This window comes from Schistocerca nitens, chromosome 9, assembly GCF_023898315.1.
Source record: "Schistocerca nitens isolate TAMUIC-IGC-003100 chromosome 9, iqSchNite1.1, whole genome shotgun sequence".
In the NCBI taxonomy this organism is placed as follows: domain Eukaryota; kingdom Metazoa; phylum Arthropoda; class Insecta; order Orthoptera; family Acrididae; genus Schistocerca; species Schistocerca nitens.
The window spans coordinates 441,847,582-441,867,114 of record NC_064622.1 but is presented as its reverse complement, the minus strand read 5'-3'; the positions used below and the strand labels follow the sequence as shown (position 1 = coordinate 441,867,114).

Genomic DNA, 19,533 nt, shown 5'->3' with positions numbered 1-19,533 from the left:
TTAACACTGGTAGCATGCCGCAACAGTGTGGACGTGAACCGTATGTGCAGTTGACGGACTTTGAGCGAGGGCGTATAGTGGGCATGCGGGAGGCCGGGTGGACGTACCGCCGAATTGCTCAACACGTGGGGCGTGAGGTCTCCACAGTACATCGATGTTATCGCCAGTGGTCGGCGGAAGGTGCACGTGCCCGTCGACCTGGGACCGGACCGCAGCGACGCACGGATGCACGCCAAGACCATAGGATCCTACGCAGTGCCGTAGGGGACCGCACCGCCACTTCCCAGCAAATTAGGGACACTGTTGCTCCTGGGGTATTGGCGAGGACCATTCGCAACCGTCTCCATGAAGCTGGGCTACGGTTCTGCACACTGTTAGGCCGTCTTCCGCTCACGCCCCAACATCGTGCAGCCCGCCTCCAGTGGTGTCGCGACAGGCGTGAATGGAGGGACGAATGGAGACGTGTCGTCTTCAGCGATGAGAGTCGCTTCTGCCTTGGTGCCAATGATGGTCGTATGCGTGTATGGCACCGTGCAGGTGAGCGCCACAATCAGGACTGCATACGACCGAGGCACACAAGGCCAACACCCGGCATCATGGTGTGGGGAGCGATCTCCTACACTGGCCGTACACCACTGGTGATCGTCGAGGGGACACTGAATAGTGCACGGTACATCCAAACCGTCATCGAACCCATCGTTCTACCATTCCTAGACCGGCAAGGGAACTTGCTGTTCCAACAGGACAATGCACGTCCGCATGTATCCCGTGCCACCCAACGTGCTCTAGAAGGTGTAAGTCAACTACCCTGGCCAGCAAGATCTCCGGATCTGTCCCCCATTGAGCATGTTTGGGACTGGATGAAGCGTCGTCTCACGCGGTCTGCACGTCCAGCACGAACGCTGGTCCAACTGAGGCGCCAGGTGGAAATGGCATGGCAAGCCGTTCCACAGGACTACATCCAGCATCTCTACGATCGTCTCCATGGGAGAATAGCAGCCTGCATTGCTGCGAAAGGTGGATATACACGGTACTAGTGCCGACATTGTGCATGCTCTGTTGCCTGTGTCTATGTGCCTGTGGTTCTGTCAGTGTGATCATGTGATGTATCTGACCCCAGGAATGTGTCAATAAAGTTTCCCCTTCCTGGGACAATGAATTCACGGTGTTCTTATTTCAATTTCCAGGAGTGTATTATGAAAGGAAAAGTTGCTACTCACCATATAGCAGATATGCTGTTGCAAACAGACATAACAAAAAAAAATTACTGTAACAATATAAGCATTTTGCCAACAAGACCTTTGAAAAAATAGACGACACACACACACACACACACACACACACACACACACACACACACACTTGCACCTGAAGCCACACTGCAAGCAACAGCAGCCTTGCATGATAGGAGTGGCAACTGGGTGGGGGTAAGGAGGAGGCTGGGGCGGGAAAGGGGAGGGATAGCAGGGTAGGGGTGGGTTACAGTGAAGTGCTGCTGCGGGGCAAGCAAGGCTGAGGTGGAGAGAGGATAGGGCAGCTAGGTGCAGTCGGGAGGTTAGATGGAGAGCAGAGAGGTGGGGAGGGGGACAGGGGTAGCAGGAAAGGACTGAAGCAAAAAACTGGGTGTGTAGTGGAATGAGGGCTGTGTAGTGCTGTAATGGGAACGGGGAAGGGGCTGGATGGGTGACAAAAATGACTAATAGAGGTTGAGCCCAGGAGGATTATGGGAACATACGATATATTGCTGGAGAGTTCCCACCTGCACAGTTAAGAAAAGCTGGCACAGCCTGTGAAGCAGTCATTGAAATGAAGGATGTCTTGCTGGGCAGAGTGCCCAGCAACAGGGTAGTCCACTTGTTTCTTGGCCACAGTTTGTCAGTGGCCATTCATGCAGACAGACTGTTGTCTGTCATGCCCACATAGAATGCAACACAGTGGTTGCAGCCTAGCTTGTAGATTACATGACTGGTTTCACAGGTAGCCCTGCCTTTGATGGGATAGGTGATATTTGTGAAGTAGGTGGTGGTGGTGGATGTACGGGACAGGTATTGCATCTAGGTCTATTACAGGAATATGAGTCATGAGGTAAGGGGTTGGGAGGAAGGGTTGTGTAGGGATGGACGAGTATAATATTGCGTAGGTTCGGAAGAATACTACTGTGGGAGGGGTTTGAAGGATAGTGGGCAGGACATTTCTCATATCAGGACATGATGAGAGGTAGTCGAAACCCTGGCAGAGAATGTAATTTAGTTGCTCCAGTCCTGGGTGGTATTGAGTTATGAGGGAAATGCTCTTCTGTAGCCAGACGGTTGGGAGGTTGTGGGCGACTGGAAAGATCATGAGATATTTGTTTCTATACAAGGCTGGGAGGATAATAACGGTCTGTGAAGGCCAAAGCGAGACCCTCGATATATTTCAAGAGGGACCACTTGTCACTGCAGATGTGATGACCTGGCTAAGCTGTATGGAAGAGACTTCTTGGTATGGAACAGGTTGCAGCTGTCAAAGTGGAGGTCTTGCTCATGGTTAGTAGGTTTGATATGGACAGAGGTACTGATGTAGCCATCTTTGAGGTGAAGATTAACATCTAGGAAAGTCATGTAATCTACAAGCAAGCTGCAACCACTGATCTGCACTCTATGTAGGCATGATAACCAACGAGTTGTCTGTCCACAAGAATGGCCACCGACAAATGGTGGCCAAAGAAGTGGACCATCCTGTTGCTGAGCACACTGCCCAACATAACATTCTTCATTTCAATGACTGCTTCACAGTCTGTGCCATATGGATCCTTACCACCAACACGAGCTTTTCTGAACTGCACAGGTGGGAACTTTCCCTGCAATATATCCCATAACCCTCCTGGCCTCAACCTCCATTAGTCATTTTTCTCACCCATCCAACCCCTTCCCTGTTCCCATTCCAGGTCTACATAGCCCTCATTCCACAACACATCGTCTTTTTACTCCTCTCCTTTTCCACTAACCCCCCCCCCCCCAACCTCCCCTGCTCATTATCTAACCTCCCGACTGCAGCTAGCTGCCCTCCCTTCTCTCCGACTCATTCTTGTGTGCTCCCCAGCAGCACTTCATTGTCCCCCACCCCCACCCTGCTATCCCTCCCCCTCCCCCACTCCAGCCTCCTCCTTACTACCACCGAGTTGCCACCCGTCATGCACTGCTGCTGTTGCTTGCTGTGTGGCTTCAGCTATAAGAGGCTGCAATCGTGTGTGTGTGTGTGTGTGTGGTCTTTTTTTGTTGTGCCTATCTGCGACTCAGCACCTCTGCTATATGGTGAGCAGCAACTTTCCTTTTCCATTCTGGATTTTCCATTTTGATTCTGATGATATGTTTGCTTTGTGGGGTACTCAACTGCGCGGTTATCAGCGCCCATACAAATTCCCAATATTTACTCAGTCCATCTCGCCACGTTTTTTTTTTTTTTATGAATGATGATGAGAACAACACAAACATCCAGTCCCCCTGTGGAGAAAATCCTCAACCTGGCCGGGAATCGACCTCGAGATCCATCCATTTTTATATAATTCCCACTTTGTTCTACATATTCTTATCCCTCTAGTCAGCCACCCAGGCTGCCTTTTACTGTTACTACCCTGTTTAGAACATTAAAATGGTAAGCAACTTTCATAGAGTATAAGAACTGTGTTAAGGAAAGCATTATATTTGTCATCTATGTTATTGGCATGCTTGTTCCTTAACGAGGTTTAAAAAACACTCTATTGCCATTGGATTTGCTTTTCTACATAATCAGATGAGTTTAGCAGATCTTCCAACAGCCTTTTTCGTGCACAATTGCATACAAAATTAATATTGAAGTAACCACATATAACTAATTTTTGGTACTTCATATGAAGTGAATCAAGAACCCTCTCTAGCTTGAGCAGAAATGCTCTGAAGTCAGAGTTAGGAGACCTGTAAACAACAAGATTAACATTCAGATACCTGTTCACTGCAGTGCTGTGATATGTCTATGGACTCAAATGGAATGTTGTTGTTTTTTATGTACATGGCCATTCCCCCAGTCCACAAAGAACTCCTTGAAAAGCAGCCAGCTAATCTGATCCTGGTAAAGGAAGCCTCTGAACTGTCAAATTTTTTAAGTGGTGCTCCAATATACCAGTAATCCCAGAATTAACATCTATAAGCAGTTCACTAACTTTTTCTCTAATACCTATTATGTTTGATGAAATACGCTAATTCCTTCTCTACTTGGATTCCTGACATCCTCTGAAAGTGATTCCTTTGTTGGAGGGACTTCCTTTAAGCAGGGATTCCTATCAGCTGACTTCAATCTAGAAAAGGTGCAGCTCTACCTCCAACTACTACAGGAATTTTTCCATGAGTGATCCCACCATCACCCACTACATTGTCACCTACAAGCTTTGCCAACCTCCCCTTCCCCTACCTATTAAGGAGCAGGCCATGCCTAGAGAAACCGATCTATTGATGGACTCAACTGGCACCACTGCAGTGTGAGCCATGCCTCCTGCCATTAGTGCTCTCCCCAGCCCCATGTTAACGTGCCTGACAGTAGCATTAAGATGAGGACAATCATGACGCTGAAACAGCTGCACGAAGTGCACATTAGTGCCATTTTACCAGGTCACCACCTACATCACATTCCCCATTCCTATCAAGTCTACTCCACACACAATCACTACCTGATCCTGTTTTGTAAAATTCCTACATAACCCCTACGTTAGCAGCAACCTGAGCCAACACTGCACTAGGCTTCACAATGCTGGTGGCCTGGTAGTCACTCCCCAAAACTTCCTGCATCTGCTGGCCCTTACCTCTGCCATGCTAACTACCTAACAGCAGAACTTTCTTCTTTCTGTTAGAATTTGCAACTGAATTAGGCTCCCTAACTGCTGAGGACTGCTGCAGGTTTCCTACACGAACAGCTCCAAGAGGCTCCTCTCCATTCAACTCTAATGGTTGGTTAAATGGTTCAAATGGCTCTGAGCACTATGGGACTTAACATCTATGGTCATCAGTCCCCTAGAACTTAGAACTACTTAAACCTAACTAACCTAAGGACATCACACAACACCCAGTCATCATGAGGCAGAGAAAATCCCTGACCCCGCCGGGAATCGAACCCGGGAACCCGGGCGCGGGAAGCGAGAACGCTACCGCACGGGTTGGTTAAATCTATTGATTATACACAAAGTACAACTGTCTGAATATCTCCTCCTCTTCCTCCTAGCTGCTTTCTTACCAACTATCAGTTCACATTCACCCTTCTTAATCTATCTAGTTCCTCTTTTGCATCTTTTAATTGCACCTGAAGGGCACAAATCTCAAGCTCCTGCTCCTGTATCAACTTATTTCTCATAAAAATTCTTCATTTCCAGGAAAGGATGTCACCAGTATGCCCTGTGGCTTCCCCACTGCATTCCCTCCAATGAAAATACTTTTAAAAAATCTCACAGTGTAACCCACTACTCACACATCTATGACAAAGCCCACACTTCTCACTTATAGTAAAATTTTAACACTTACTGAAAAAATGAAATGTCGACATTACCCAAGTTCTATTATGACTGTAGAACATTCAAAGAATTAACAATTGTGGTCTCAAAATTCTCTCTATACTAAGAAAGCAACTGCTTTTATCAGCACTACTAAACCACAAGTAATACCACTACCACCAAAACTTCACTCATTTTCTTAGCTAAAACCAAAAATTCAAGTGGCCACTGGAACACTCAATGAAATTAAACACAGTGAATGAAAATTTTACTGAAATATTTCATCATCATCTAACAGGTTCTCATTTTCTCACTGTAACACAAATCTTGGTATTCACTAGCTAGAATAGATCTCAAACAGCTCACATGAGCAACAATTGAAGAGTTTTGTACACCATTCCTCCATGCCCCTATGATCTATTCTTTATCAGTCACAAGAAAATGCTTCTATTTCTCCATTATATATTTTATGCTATTTGATGATTAATTCCATAGAATATCAGTGCTCCATCTGATGACATCCATGCCCTGCACAAGACTGTAATGCAGCAGTCAACACATAAATGTTGTGCTACCTGCTGTAGGTTGTAATGTGCTCTCTGTGGCCTGAAGACCAGCACTTGACTTCGTCATCGAGCTAAATATCAGGTCATTGAAAAGATGATGTAGTGCCAGTCACTGTCTACATTCAGTTCAGTGAAGGCAAGCCTCTAAAGTTTTTGATCATCAGAGGTCACCTTTATTAGCTGCTTTATGGGCTCTAAGTCCTCTAGGTCCCATCATCCTGCTAACAGTTGCGAATAATTTGCGAGCATCCAGGGAAACTGGTCTCATTACTGAGTTGGACTGCATTTAAAAACAGATGTTCCCTATAGGTAGGCATTAACACATTGTCTTGCTAATGTGTCACTCCTTTTCTAACTTCGATCCTCTAAGCTGCCCAGTTACCCTGTCTCATGCCATCGCTTTAGCCATTTCTGAGTGTGGAGACTGAATGTGAACGATACTTACTACAGTGGAATTCCAGGGCTTCAAACACTGCCCTGCAGCTACCACATAATCATATAGGTTTGCTCCCATTTGTTTATTTGAGGCAAAGCATCTCAGCATTTCAAACAGATAAATGTAACTGTTAAAATGTATGTACAAAACAATATGAGCTAAGCACATGCAATCACACAAAATAAAAAAGGTCTGTAAGTAAAACTCTAACAATAAGAAGGGAACAAATACATTGCTAAAGTTGTACTGCTGCCTTTGGCAGTGTATGTTGAATTAAGATTGGTGCTAGCTGTACACAACTGAAGGTAACTGAGTTTATCAAGCCATGAGAACAGTTTTGTTTTGTTGACCGTACCAGTTGCTGTACCCAGTGCTCACTCTGAATACCAACCCTTCAATGTGCATCATTATAATCTAGCAGGTTGTCATTTTCACATTGTGACACGTATCTTGGTACTCTTTAACTAGAATAGATTTCAAATAGCTCACAAGAGCAACAATTGAAGAGTTTTTTACACCAATCTTCCATGCCCCTATGATCTATTCTTTATTAGTCATAAGCAAATGCTTTTATTTCTTCATTACATATTTTATGTTAGTTAATGACTGGCTGATTAATTTAAAAGCTATATAGTATAGTGTTATATGATGGTTTGTAGTGCACATGATCAAATTTACAGGCTGCCAGTTCGAGGAACAAGCATAACACAACATACAATCCTCAGCAGAGAGATGTCTTCAGAAATAAAGTAGCCTTGAGCACACCTCAAGTGAGTGTTAGAGGACTATTACTTTTCACAGCATGCGTAAATGACTTAGTGGATAACATCAGAAGCACGACGACGACGTTTGTGCACGATGCTGTAGTATACAGGGAAGTCACAGTGCTAGAAAATAGTAGCAAAGTGCAGGAAGACCTACAGAGGAGTGACATTTGATGCTAGTATTGGCAGTTGTCCCTCACCATCAACAAATGTAATGTGCTGAGCATAAATAGGCAGAAAACTCATTATTATATAATTACAAAATTGCAGAACAATCACTGGAAGCAGTTACATACATTAAACATCTAAGAGTATGCATATGCGGCAATTTGAAGTAGAATGACTGTACAAAACTAATTGTAGGGAAGGCTGAAGGTAGACTGATTAATCAGAAGAATCGTCAGAAAGTGTAGGCTGTTCATGAAGGAGACAGCTTGCAAATTCCTTGTTTGAAATATACTTAAGTATTGCTTGTCAAGTCTGGGAGCATTACTAGATAGGCTTGACGGATGAAACACAGAATATCCAAAGAACAGCAGCACATTTCATCATAGGTTTGCCTAGTAAGTGCGAAAGAGTCACTGAGATGATCACCTAATTCTAGTGGCAGGTGCTACAAGAAAAGAACTGTGCATCACAATGTGGTTTATGGTTAAAATTCCAAGAATGTACATTCCCAGAAGAGTAGGCCAATATAGTGCTCCCCCTATGAATATTTTGCAAAACTGAAGACAAAATGAGAGAGAATAACTGTTTATAGCAAGAACAGGAATGGGGTGGGGGTAGGTCGAGTGTGGGGGTGTGGGGCGGTTGGTGATTGACAGTGTTACACAAAGTATCACACGCCATAAGGTGACTCACAGAGTACAGATGTAGATATATAACTCAGTGAAAAATCTTCTGTCTTATATTTGCAGCTTTTGCAACTACTGCCATTTTGTTATTAATATTTACCATTTGGATGCTGACAATAAGAGAGCAGCACCAAGATACTCCTTTTTGACGAGACAGCCATTCTGTTGTGTACCTGCCAATCTGGATGTAAACTGTGTGAAAATTGTTATTTTATTTCAGAATACATGCAATTTGTATATAGTTTTGAGCTGTTTATGGGCGGTGGTATGTTTATATAGGTTAAAACAATCAAAACAGCTACCACAAGTGTGATTTAGGAATTGATTAAAATTATCTTTTGTATGAGGGTACATGACAACAGCAGATATGTGGGTGGGTGAAAATGTTCTGTTCAAAACACAGGAATGCTCATGATGAAAAAGAAATTGTATGAACATCTCTGCCACAACCATTATTGTCATAATTTGTACAATGAAGGCACTTTAGAACTATTCCGACACTTGGATAAGCACCTCAGTGGCACAGCCAATTATGCAGATAAGGAGTTCTTGTGGTAGGATGTTCCATCCTCCATCAACACAGTTAAAAACTGCTGTATTGTCATTTGTGCATGTGGATGTGCTACAATGTGTCTCCCAAATGCGTCCCACACTGCTCGATGGGATTTAACTCGCAGGAAGGGGCCAGTCAGTCCATTTGGCAAATATTTTCTGGAACGAGACTATATTCGGTGAATGGACTGGCCTGCCTGTTCCTCTGACTTAAATTTCATCAACCACATGCATTGGGGAGACATTTTGCAGCATGCCCACATGCACCAATAACGATGCAGAAATTGTGTATCATGCTGGTGAAGGAACTTCTTACCAACCATGTGGCCAGCATGGGAGGAAATTGCAGAGCATGCATTCCTGCCTGCGGTGATCACACACATACTAAGAACCATGTCCTGCCATTTGTAATATTAAGGGGACCATCATGAATTGCAGTGACTTCAGTGTAATAATTGTCTTTAAGTAAAAGTGTCACTTCTGTTAATCTCATTCCATATTTATTTTAAGTACCTTCTGTACTATAATGTGGCAGTTCTTTCTATGTCTACTCCAAATTCCATTGAGCTTACTTGGTAGTGACACATTACCCACAAGTTACTTGACCATGTAATGTGGACACAAATTTAAAATGAGATAGGGTTACATTTGGCATCCTAACAGACTGAGCTCTCCAGACCCGTCAGTTTAGCCGAGAGCTGCTTCCTGCTTCCTGGACTCGGGTAGGGGCGCTGGCCCCAGATTGAATCCACACAGCGGATTAACGAAGCGGGCCGGTGTGCCGGCCAGCCTGGATGTGGTTTTCCACATCCCATTAGGTGAATACCGGGGTGGTCCCCATGTCCCACCTCAGTTATACGGCTTGCAGACATCTGAACACATTCTCACTATTCCATGGATTACGCTAGACGCAGACAGCTGGCATACACTTATTCCATCCTGGGGAGGGGGGGAGGTTATGGGATGGTGGCAGGAAGGGCATCAGGACACCCCTTAACATTGACATTGCCAAATCCATACCTCACTATGCTGACCCTGTGAAACCGTTGGATAAAGGCAATCAGCAGAAGAAGACTGAGCTCTCCAAAGGATCAATGTACATTAAATGTGAATGTTAACTAGTAAGATTTTATACCATTCCTCCTCATATTAACTGTTGCCATCCCATTGCTTTCCAAGGTTCTCTGTTATATCATCTTGGAAGCTGCAATGCCTTAATCAAAATAATGCCTGCTCTATTAAATGAAACACAATCACATTAAAATATCTCACAAACCTTGTTAGTTACACATTGTATTTGAAAAACATGAAGAGAGGAATAACTGTTTTACAGTAGAAAGAAGTTAGCCTGGATTGTGTGCTTTGCCTGAACTCCACCAAGATAAATATCACCAGTGGAAAAGGCACCTTGTCAAAACCCAGTGTTATTTTAATATCAATATCTAATTTTATCACAATTAATTTCAGTCATTAGATGCAAATAAATTTTTTATTGTCTTTACAGGTTTTGAAAAATTAATTTGCCATCATCAGAAGCCTACAAAATTAGGGATGTTACAAATCTTTAGACCCTGGCTGTACAGTTAGGCGAAATATAAAAAGTATACTACAGAATGTACTTAGTTTAGCAGAAAGTCAGTATCTTCTTCATAGATAATGTGATGGTATGTTCAGAAATTTACATATTGTATTTGACAGTTTACAATAACTGAATCACATCTTTGTATCTGTTGTGCTAGCAGCAAGGAACATATGTAATAGAATGTATCCTAAAAAGATTATAGTACAGTTGCTGAAAATTACAGCCATGAATAAAATAAAAAAATTATCATCTCAGTTGCTTATTAGAACATATTTGGTGCTCCCACAGAGTTACTGCTTTGTAGTTGCAAGGTTGTTATTCTTCTCATTATTGCAATCCACAGATGAAGTTTGCATGCTAACTTTAGATATACCTCATATATGTAGACCTGAGACTTGTCTCACAGTCAGACGCTCCAATTAATTTGCAGTACAAAGATCACAAATGCACTTTTAGCTTGGAATACAACCAGAGATGTTATACGGCAGGGAGGAAATAAAAGCACTATTAGTGTGTTAGAGATGAGTCAGAAAATAAGATCCAGGTATGATAACAGGATGTTCACATTATTTTGTATGCATATTTGACATGCTCTATATGCTGGTTATTGCTACCATTGTGCCTATTTTGCAACACATCAAAACTAACTTTCTGGATGACTCCTGTGAACTATCTCATCACTGATACAGTACATAATGACTGGAAGTTAGTTTGTTTCCAAAATGTATTTGTAATATCAAAGTCAATTCCCTAAACATTCAAGCTGTTTATCTGGCTTATATGCCTAAAAACAAACCTTATGAACAAAAACTATTTTGTGAGATATGACTATTTCAGGACTGTCTAGTTCGTATATGTTTTCATAACAATTACATGATATACAGTCATCTGATAAAACAAGCCCTGTTTGAAGCATTGTCTCGAAATAGTGGGCAAATACAAAAACAGTAGCCTGGATGGACATAGGCTAACAATTACACTATGTTTTGACTTCTTGATCAAAACACAATAAGCCCATTAAATATGATATTTTTGTACCACTACAAGAAGCTGAAAATTCCAAAGGTGTGTTATGCACAACAGTTCTCACAGAAGGACAGGAATTGAACAGATGCACATACATGTTAGTATCACATTTACTGTACGCACAATATAAGGAGAAGGGAATTGGGTGTATTCACAAAGAGTGGAATAATGTCCCAGATTATGGACCTACTCGAGTGTACCATACACTGAATAGCTCTCTGAGGGCAGTACTTCACTAACAAACTAGCAAACATACAAGATAGTGTTTCAGAAAATAGACAGACTTCCAACAGAAAATGCCTAATACTTCTTGAGGATATTAGAGAGAGACTAATAAGACTCTAAAGTAACTGCACATGGTGTTGTTAATACTGATTTCATCTTGTACAATAGTCGCCCAGGGCACCTAAAGATACAGATGTAGAGCTTTAATTTTTTCCACAGAGTAACATTCTCAACAAGATAGAAGAACTTGGCACAACTGAAAGTAATAATTTATTTTTATCATGAAATATACAGGGCGAAGAAAAATTCGTGCACTCTGACTTTGCAGTGTGATTCCTCATATACTGGCAATACAAAAGTGCCTCTCACAAAATCTCGTCCTGTGCATATTTCAGGCAGTAAATGGACATTAAAGATTGGCAGTCTGCAACACTGTAATGACATGTATGATAACTACCTCTGTCAGTAGAGAAAGCAGCGCTGTGCAGTTGGTACAGTGGATAGTGTTTTGAGTTAGTGTGCAGGAGGTTGAGGGTTTAATTCTGGTTTGTGACTTATTTGCTTTTATTTGCTAAAGGTAGTCTGCGCGATACAGTACCTGGCTCCTTAATCGTCATACAATGATTACAGTGGGTCTTCTACAAAACATTTGTAATTATGTACTATGAAACAAAACTGGAAATACAATCATTTTCATTGGTCAGCTTTTAAAGAAGCCTTTTGCGTATCACAGGTGTGAATTGTTTTAAGCCACTGTATCTACTAGATTCCAAACCTGTTTTCTGTGTACACTCCGCCAATGGTCCCATCAAAATTACTTGCAAAGCACGTTGCTAGCCTTAATGATGACATAAGGCCGTCTATGGGACTACTGGGGGAGGGTACACACAAAACAAGTTTGGAATCTAGTAGATGCAGTGGTGTGAAACAATTTGTGTCCTCAACTTACCAACAAAAGTCAGCCGACACACAAATCTAGCAATCTAGAGATAGTAAAAATAATATGCCGTCAGCAAAATTTCAAGAATGGCCAGCCTAAACTTCTCAACTCAATAACCCCTAGAGTTAGAAGGTCATATGTTATCCCAATTACGATGCCTCATATTCTGGTCCAAAATGCAATAACTTTGATCAAATACATGCTCCACAAATGTAACACTTTACGTACTTGGCAAATTAAACCTAATAAATAACTGCAGAAATTTCATCTTAGTCAACATGTCATCCCACAATGTGGTATGCAGAGATCTACTCCTAAATTTCACCACATTAGGGAGTGCCACCACATACTCCAACATGCCTCCTGCAACCTCGATCCATTTGAAATATCCTGCACCATCATGACGTCACACAACACAAGGAAATGGGTGATGCCGCAAAGTTTGGTTGATCCGTTAACAACAAACACAGGGTAATATTAACGAAGGGCACCACAGAAAAAAAAGAATGAAATATAGAGCAGAGAAACAGAAAATATGGCATCTTGCAAGGTTTGGTACTTGGCCCATTACGATTCTTTGTCTTCGAAAACTGATGTTTGTGATGATGAAAGTACGGTCTCAGACACATATACTGGCACACTACCATGTCTTTGCGAATAATGGAATAGGCTTACAACTGGATCACACTTTAACTCTTAATCTTATATTACACAGTTTGAAACAATTAAAAATTACTTGCAGGTGCCACATTAAACATCAATAGGCTAACACCAGATGAGGAACCAATTGTGAAGTTGCTAGGCACCTGCACTAGAACAACTTAACCAAAAGCTCAGTTCTGCATGCTTCACATTCCGAAGTGTGTCTCATTGTTTTGGCCTGCCCATGAGACGACTAGTATATGGTCCTATAGCAGCATATTTTAGAGAGATAGGACTAAGTTTAAAAAAAATAGAAGCACTTATTTAACAGAAATGTGAAGTACAAATATTATATACAGTTGATAACCGAACTTATTGCAGAAGCGTTTTCAGGGATCTTATGATTCCTACACATGTGCACCGACACATTTTCTTCTTCATGATATTATAGCCATAAACTGATTTATTCCCCACTGTAAAAACACAGATTGTATCAGACTTGGGTCCGTGAACATCACAACAGATTTTTGACAGACATGAGTTCATGACAAGGTAAGTTTTCGACGTCATTTTATACACTGTCATATAGGTACTTCAAGATTTTTTCCAAACAAACATCTAATGTCCATCCACATGGAGAGATGAAATTACTTTTCCTAATTCATGATACTGGAAATACTGCACCGTGAAAAGGTTATTGGAGACAATATGGAGGTACCAATTACAGACAATATGGTTTTACAACCTTGAGAAATTTGTCCCATTTTTTGTTATGTTTAGACCTAACACTCCACAGCTGAGCTCTTACAGAATATGGTGTGATTGCTTGTTTAATGAGAGAGGTCACTCTGATGGGTTTCCTCTTTGCTCCATTGCTGAGTTACCTGTGCAGGCTGGTCTTAACTACAGTATACCAAGAAATTCTCTAATATGATCAAAATAAAAATCCTCTCATGATGCACACAACAATGGGTAAACAAGCTGGATTCTTCTATGTAAGTATGGATAAAGTGACAATTATTTCTCCAGCTCTCAATGTGTATATTTCCCATTATGAAACACAAAACAATGTATTAAGCCTGATACATCAAAACAATTGCTAATGTTGTAGCAATACATTTGTGTAATGATGCTACACCAGTCATGGTCAGTTAAGTTACTGGTAACTATATAAGTACCGTAATGCAGATTATGCATGGTGAAAAGATACTGACACTCTGCATTCAAGAAATACTGAAGACAGTTATATGTGCCAGGGTTAAGCAGTTTTCCTTTCGCACGACATGAACTTTGAACAACTAATTAACTATAATTCTGTCACCATAACAGTTACAGTTATGATTTTGAAACAAATTTAGACATTATTTATTCTATCCTACAGGTATTATAGCATTAATGTATGCACATTTGTAATTAAATTCTCATTAAACATTACTTTGTCATATTTTATGTGAGCAACAATTGCACTTAAGGTTTTAATGTGCAGTTATTTTATTCACTTTGTCATATAGATTGACACAAGAATCTCGTGTCATCTCAATATTCTTAAAAATGTAACAATATTATGAAAACAATAGTTGCTACTCACCATATAGCGGAGATGTTGAGTAGCAGATAGACACAACAAAAAGACTGTCACAAAATAAGCTTTTGGCCACCAAGGCCTTTGTCAAAAATAAAAACATGCACACACACTTGCAGTTTGAGAAAGACCTTTTTGGCTGAAAGCTTATTTTGTAACAGTCTTTTCGTCATGCCTATCTGCATCTCAGCATCTCCACTATACGGTAAGTAGCAACTATCTATTTCATAATACTGTTACATTCCATACTGGAGCTTCCATTGTTTTATTCTTAGAAATAATACTATTAAAATTACAATAAAACAAAACTGTTAATATTAAAACATTCATGCATTTTATTTACTTAAATATTACAAATTAAAAATAAAGCTGACTTATACACACGATGCTTCTCTCTTGGATAAGATAAATTTATGTCACAATATTCCACTCGCAGTCTTCAATAAAATAATATTACCAAAACTATAAAATATAAAACTTGATAACAGTGACTATCATATTTACAGCAGTGCTTCAAGGCTAACTGACAATATAAAATGCTAAAAATGCCCAGTGAAAAATGTGAATGTTCACACACTATTAATACAAACAATTCATTTCAGCAATAATTATTTTGTTGCACAGTGACAGAGTCCGAGTTACATTCATCAGGAGAGCGCAAATGACATGGAGATGTAAATTCTTTGTTGGCTACAACCTCTTCTAATGCCTCACCAGCATATGACAGAAGGGGCGAAATTTCACATATGGGCTTGTCGCCTGTGTTATATAAAATTTTACCCCCTGCATTTTTAATATATGAATAATGAAGGGCAAGAAGATCATTACGCGCTGTTGTAGGAGTATCCTTCTGAGCAACATCTGAATTTTTGATAGCACTGAATTCTCTCTCTCGCTCCACCTCCCATATTACAAATTTGTCAGTAAACTGAAACACATCAAAGATAAATTTCTCCATTTTTATACCATTTGGCTTTTCTGGCTTGCAGGAATTTCCCTGTGAATCAACAAATGGAATCTTTTTCTTTGCAACATGTAACTGTAAGTTAGTTTCATGATCAAATGCAACTTTACGAAGAAACTGGGTTGTGAAGAAGTGATTGCAAATATTACCTGCTCTGAATGTTAAGTTACCATCAGCATTTCTCTGTTGTGCTGTCTTTAATGTTATTTCACTATATTCAACAACCTGATAACGTCCATCCACCTGACAAACAACACCTACAGGTTCTTCTGGAAATGCTTTTTCCACTACTTTTGCACCACATTCTGCACCTTTCAGTACACAGTAACCAATGAAAATAGGATCTGCTACTTTAATTAAGATGTTATCCACACCATGAGCATTGAGGTACATAATACCCCTTCTCTCCATATCCTCTAGTATTTTGTTATCTTTCAGTGCACGGTAAAGTCCTCCATTTCCGTCTGGTGACATTGATAGTTTATATTTCTTGTCCATGATTATTTTCCCTTGAAATGTGAAGCTTGGGAGGAAACCTTGTTCGAACATGACAACATTCTCTCTCTTCAACCCAAAATAGTTATTTCTGTCAAAGTAATCCAGAGTAGGCTGCATTGTAGCTTCACTTGTCATAATATACCATATAATGTGATTGTACACACCAGTTCTGTCAAATGCAAGCTTCTGCAGCCTCCGTATCCTTTCAGCCTGAATCTGGTACAACGATTTATGAGATGGCAGCCCTACGTCGTGCATGCCTTTTGGGTAAGGCACACCTAGCCTGGTGCCATGACCACCTGCTAAAAGCAAAACACCGACCTTACCAGCAGATATCTGCCGGAAACCTTCGTCCTCGAACTTCTGAAGATCACCAGGACTTGTTCTAAGAACGCTGCCGTATAATTCTGCCGGTACTGGCTGCATTCGATCGTCTAATTTTGCTTGATCTTCTGCTAAAGTTTTTTTGAAACATTCTATTGCCACTGGAATGTCAATTTCTTGCAACTGTGTCAAAAGTTCGGTCCTTTCCGCATCTGACAGTTCATCCCAAAACTGTAGGATATGCCCCTGACCGTAGCTGGAGAGTTCTTCCTTAATTTTTGTCAGGTCCTGCATTGTGATCGGTGACAGTTACTAACACAACACCACAGCTGAAAGGAAACGTTCGATGCCAATATCCCTGTCGAGCACCATGTCACGCCGACAAATGTTCCGAAGACCACATAATATCAACCATGAAATCCAGCTGCAAAGACCACAAAACTTACACTTCTCGCTGGGTGGCAACTTGCACAACTCACTGTCATCACAAACAGAGTGTTTCTTCTAAGACAACTCTTGGACAGAAACAGCGCCGGATGTGTTACCGAAACGATACTCCTCTTCTTTCCTCGGACTGCACACCTATATAAGATACAATCGTAAACATCCTATCTCCATTCATACGGGACTCTTGAGGTAAAAATCGTAAACATTCTTATCTCCCTTCATACGTGGCTCTCACTTGACAACAAACACTAGCCTCGCGCGTCCTAAGTCCAAAGATAATAGTGTGGAGAAGCAGCCCAGCCGCCCTCCACCCACCTGATACGATAGGTTCTTGAACTCACAATCAGTGAGCTCCCATGAGATTGTGTCAATCTCAGGGCACTGATTAAATAAACTGCAACGCAACATATTGCAAAATCTAACACTTTATAACTGAAGTGAATCATACGGTTGTGTGTACCAAAGTACACATGAAATTCTACGGTAACTACAACTATGATGGCAGGCGGCAGCACTGCCCTCACGGAATTACCGGCAAGTTTAAACAGGAGAGTGTCAAACAAAGCGATTAAACTTCTAATTATGAGCATCTCTGCATTTTTCGTCATAGTTTTTCGGAAGAGTTTTTTGCGTTGCTTGCTTATGTTATAGCACTGTGATTCCAGAAAAATACTTCTTGTTGGATCAGTGCTAATACTCACGCCCGTTAATTCTTTGGAATTAAGTTTGATTTAATTTTACTTCTGCTCTCTTGTAGTTTTGTAACGAGTGCTAAGAAGCAGCAGCAATGACTACACAGACAATCCATTCTGCCTTCTAGTCTATGTGCATTGTCAATCTGCATAGCTGATACAACCAGTGGCGGCTGTCGTGTAAGAGCACAAGAGCATGTGAACACCCTAACTTTTGACACGTTTCGGCGTCATAGGTTATTTTTCTATGAATGCTGTTTCACGTGATGTAGGTGCTGTAATCAGAAATACACGGCGCTAAATGTACTGCGCTTTGCTATATTGCTGCTTCTCTAGACTACGTGAAACTTGGCATGAGGGTTGCGATCGCACCGTCAATTGTGCACGTTTAAGGAGCTCGCATGCGCAACTGGCGTGACCTAATTGCCTGACGAGCCAAATACGTACAGATTTGCCAAACAATGAGCACGCACGGTTCACGGTGTGCACAGCTAGTCCTTACCTCTGAACTACCAATTTACGTCAATACTACAACTTGATAGCACACTACAACATACTTTATCCCCATTCGCTTCGCATAAACCCCACTAAATTTTAGCACACTCCTCAGATATACAAATTCTCTCACTATGTAGTAAAATTAGATCGGACAACAGCATGTGTTACACTTATACTGATAGAAAAACCTATTTTGCAGTATTATGAAAGAGATATAATATATTAAATTTTGGTTTTTATCATACGTAATCCCTTTGAGGCACTGAGAACCATAAAGTACATCATTGTCGATTGTGAGACAGTAGCATTTATTCATTTTCTGATATCTGTTGAGCTTGTGCTGGTTCAGGTTTATCTACGCTGTAGGCCCGCATTGTGAGTATGAACATTCACGAAAAGCTATCTCACTGGTTTCTTTGACATTCAGTTAAATGTGGGATCGACGACGGTGTGGCTTTGGCCCTTATGGTTCTCAGCGCCTCGTTTCTGTTCTAATGAAGTGATGCTTTGTGTTTGGAACTTTCGTGAGTAGTGTCAACATGAACTCTGTTGAATCTGTTTTAAGTGGTAACAGAAAAGAAAATTACCAGGAAAAGTTAGCAGCAAAGAATTAGGGTAAGAAAGTCTGATTTTCAGCCTGCAAGTTAATTCGTTAACCAAAACGTATGTTAGGAATCTTGTACGGTACATTTGTCTGAAAAAATAAAAAGGCACGAAAACTCGCACTTACACAAAAAAGCAAAATTTACTTAATTATGTACAACATGACAAAATTATCCAAAAACAATTCTTTCTTTTTTCAGACAAGTTATACATATTATTCCTATTATTATTAGTGTTATTATTATTGGCAATGGCTGTAATACTATAAATGTGTCGATAAGCATAACTATTATGCAGGAGATGCTATTAATTTCACACTCTCATATTTATCTGAATCTAAACATTTTTGAACACCCAGAATGTATACTCACGAGCCGCCACTGAAACAGCATAAGGAAAAGCAAACAGCTGACGCTTTATATCAGAAGGAAGTGCTTCATAATTTATTTTCGATGATGAATCCCTCTGTAAATGCACATGAAATTCTTCCGGGCCTCAGGCCATCGTCAATAGAGGTTATTAGTTAATACTGTCTTTCAGAAAATTACTAAGTGGTTCCTTGTAAACGGACTCTCACTGAATTTTGATAAGACACAGTACATACAGTTCCGTACCGTGAATGGTATGACGCCATTAATAAATATAGACCTTAATCAGAAGCATATAGCTAAGGTAGAATATTGCAAATTTTTAGGTGTGTCCATTGATGAGAGATTAAATTGGAAGAAACACATTGATGATCTGCTGAAACGTTTGAGTTCAGCTACTTATGCAATAAGGGTCATTGCAAATTTTGGTGATAAACATCTTAGTAAATTAGCTTACTACGCCTATTTTCACTCAT

At 40.8% G+C, this 19,533-nt stretch overlaps 1 protein-coding gene across 1 annotated transcript; it reads right to left on the bottom strand.

Moving 5' to 3' along the window:
* Positions 1 to 14,974: 14,974 nt before the first annotated feature.
* On the bottom strand, positions 14,975 to 17,165 carry LOC126203223 (UDP-N-acetylhexosamine pyrophosphorylase-like protein 1). The gene has a single exon (XM_049937468.1). It carries the CDS (start codon positions 16,741 to 16,743, stop codon positions 15,262 to 15,264), a length of 1,482 nt encoding a protein of 493 aa, XP_049793425.1. The 5' UTR covers positions 16,744 to 17,165; the 3' UTR covers positions 14,975 to 15,261.
* Between the last annotated feature and the right edge of the window lie 2,368 nt (positions 17,166 to 19,533).

Coding starts and splice junctions, on each gene's coding strand:
- LOC126203223 (XM_049937468.1), bottom strand. CDS start 16,743: ATGCAGGACCTGACAAAAATTAAGGAAGAACTCTCCAGCTACGGTCAG.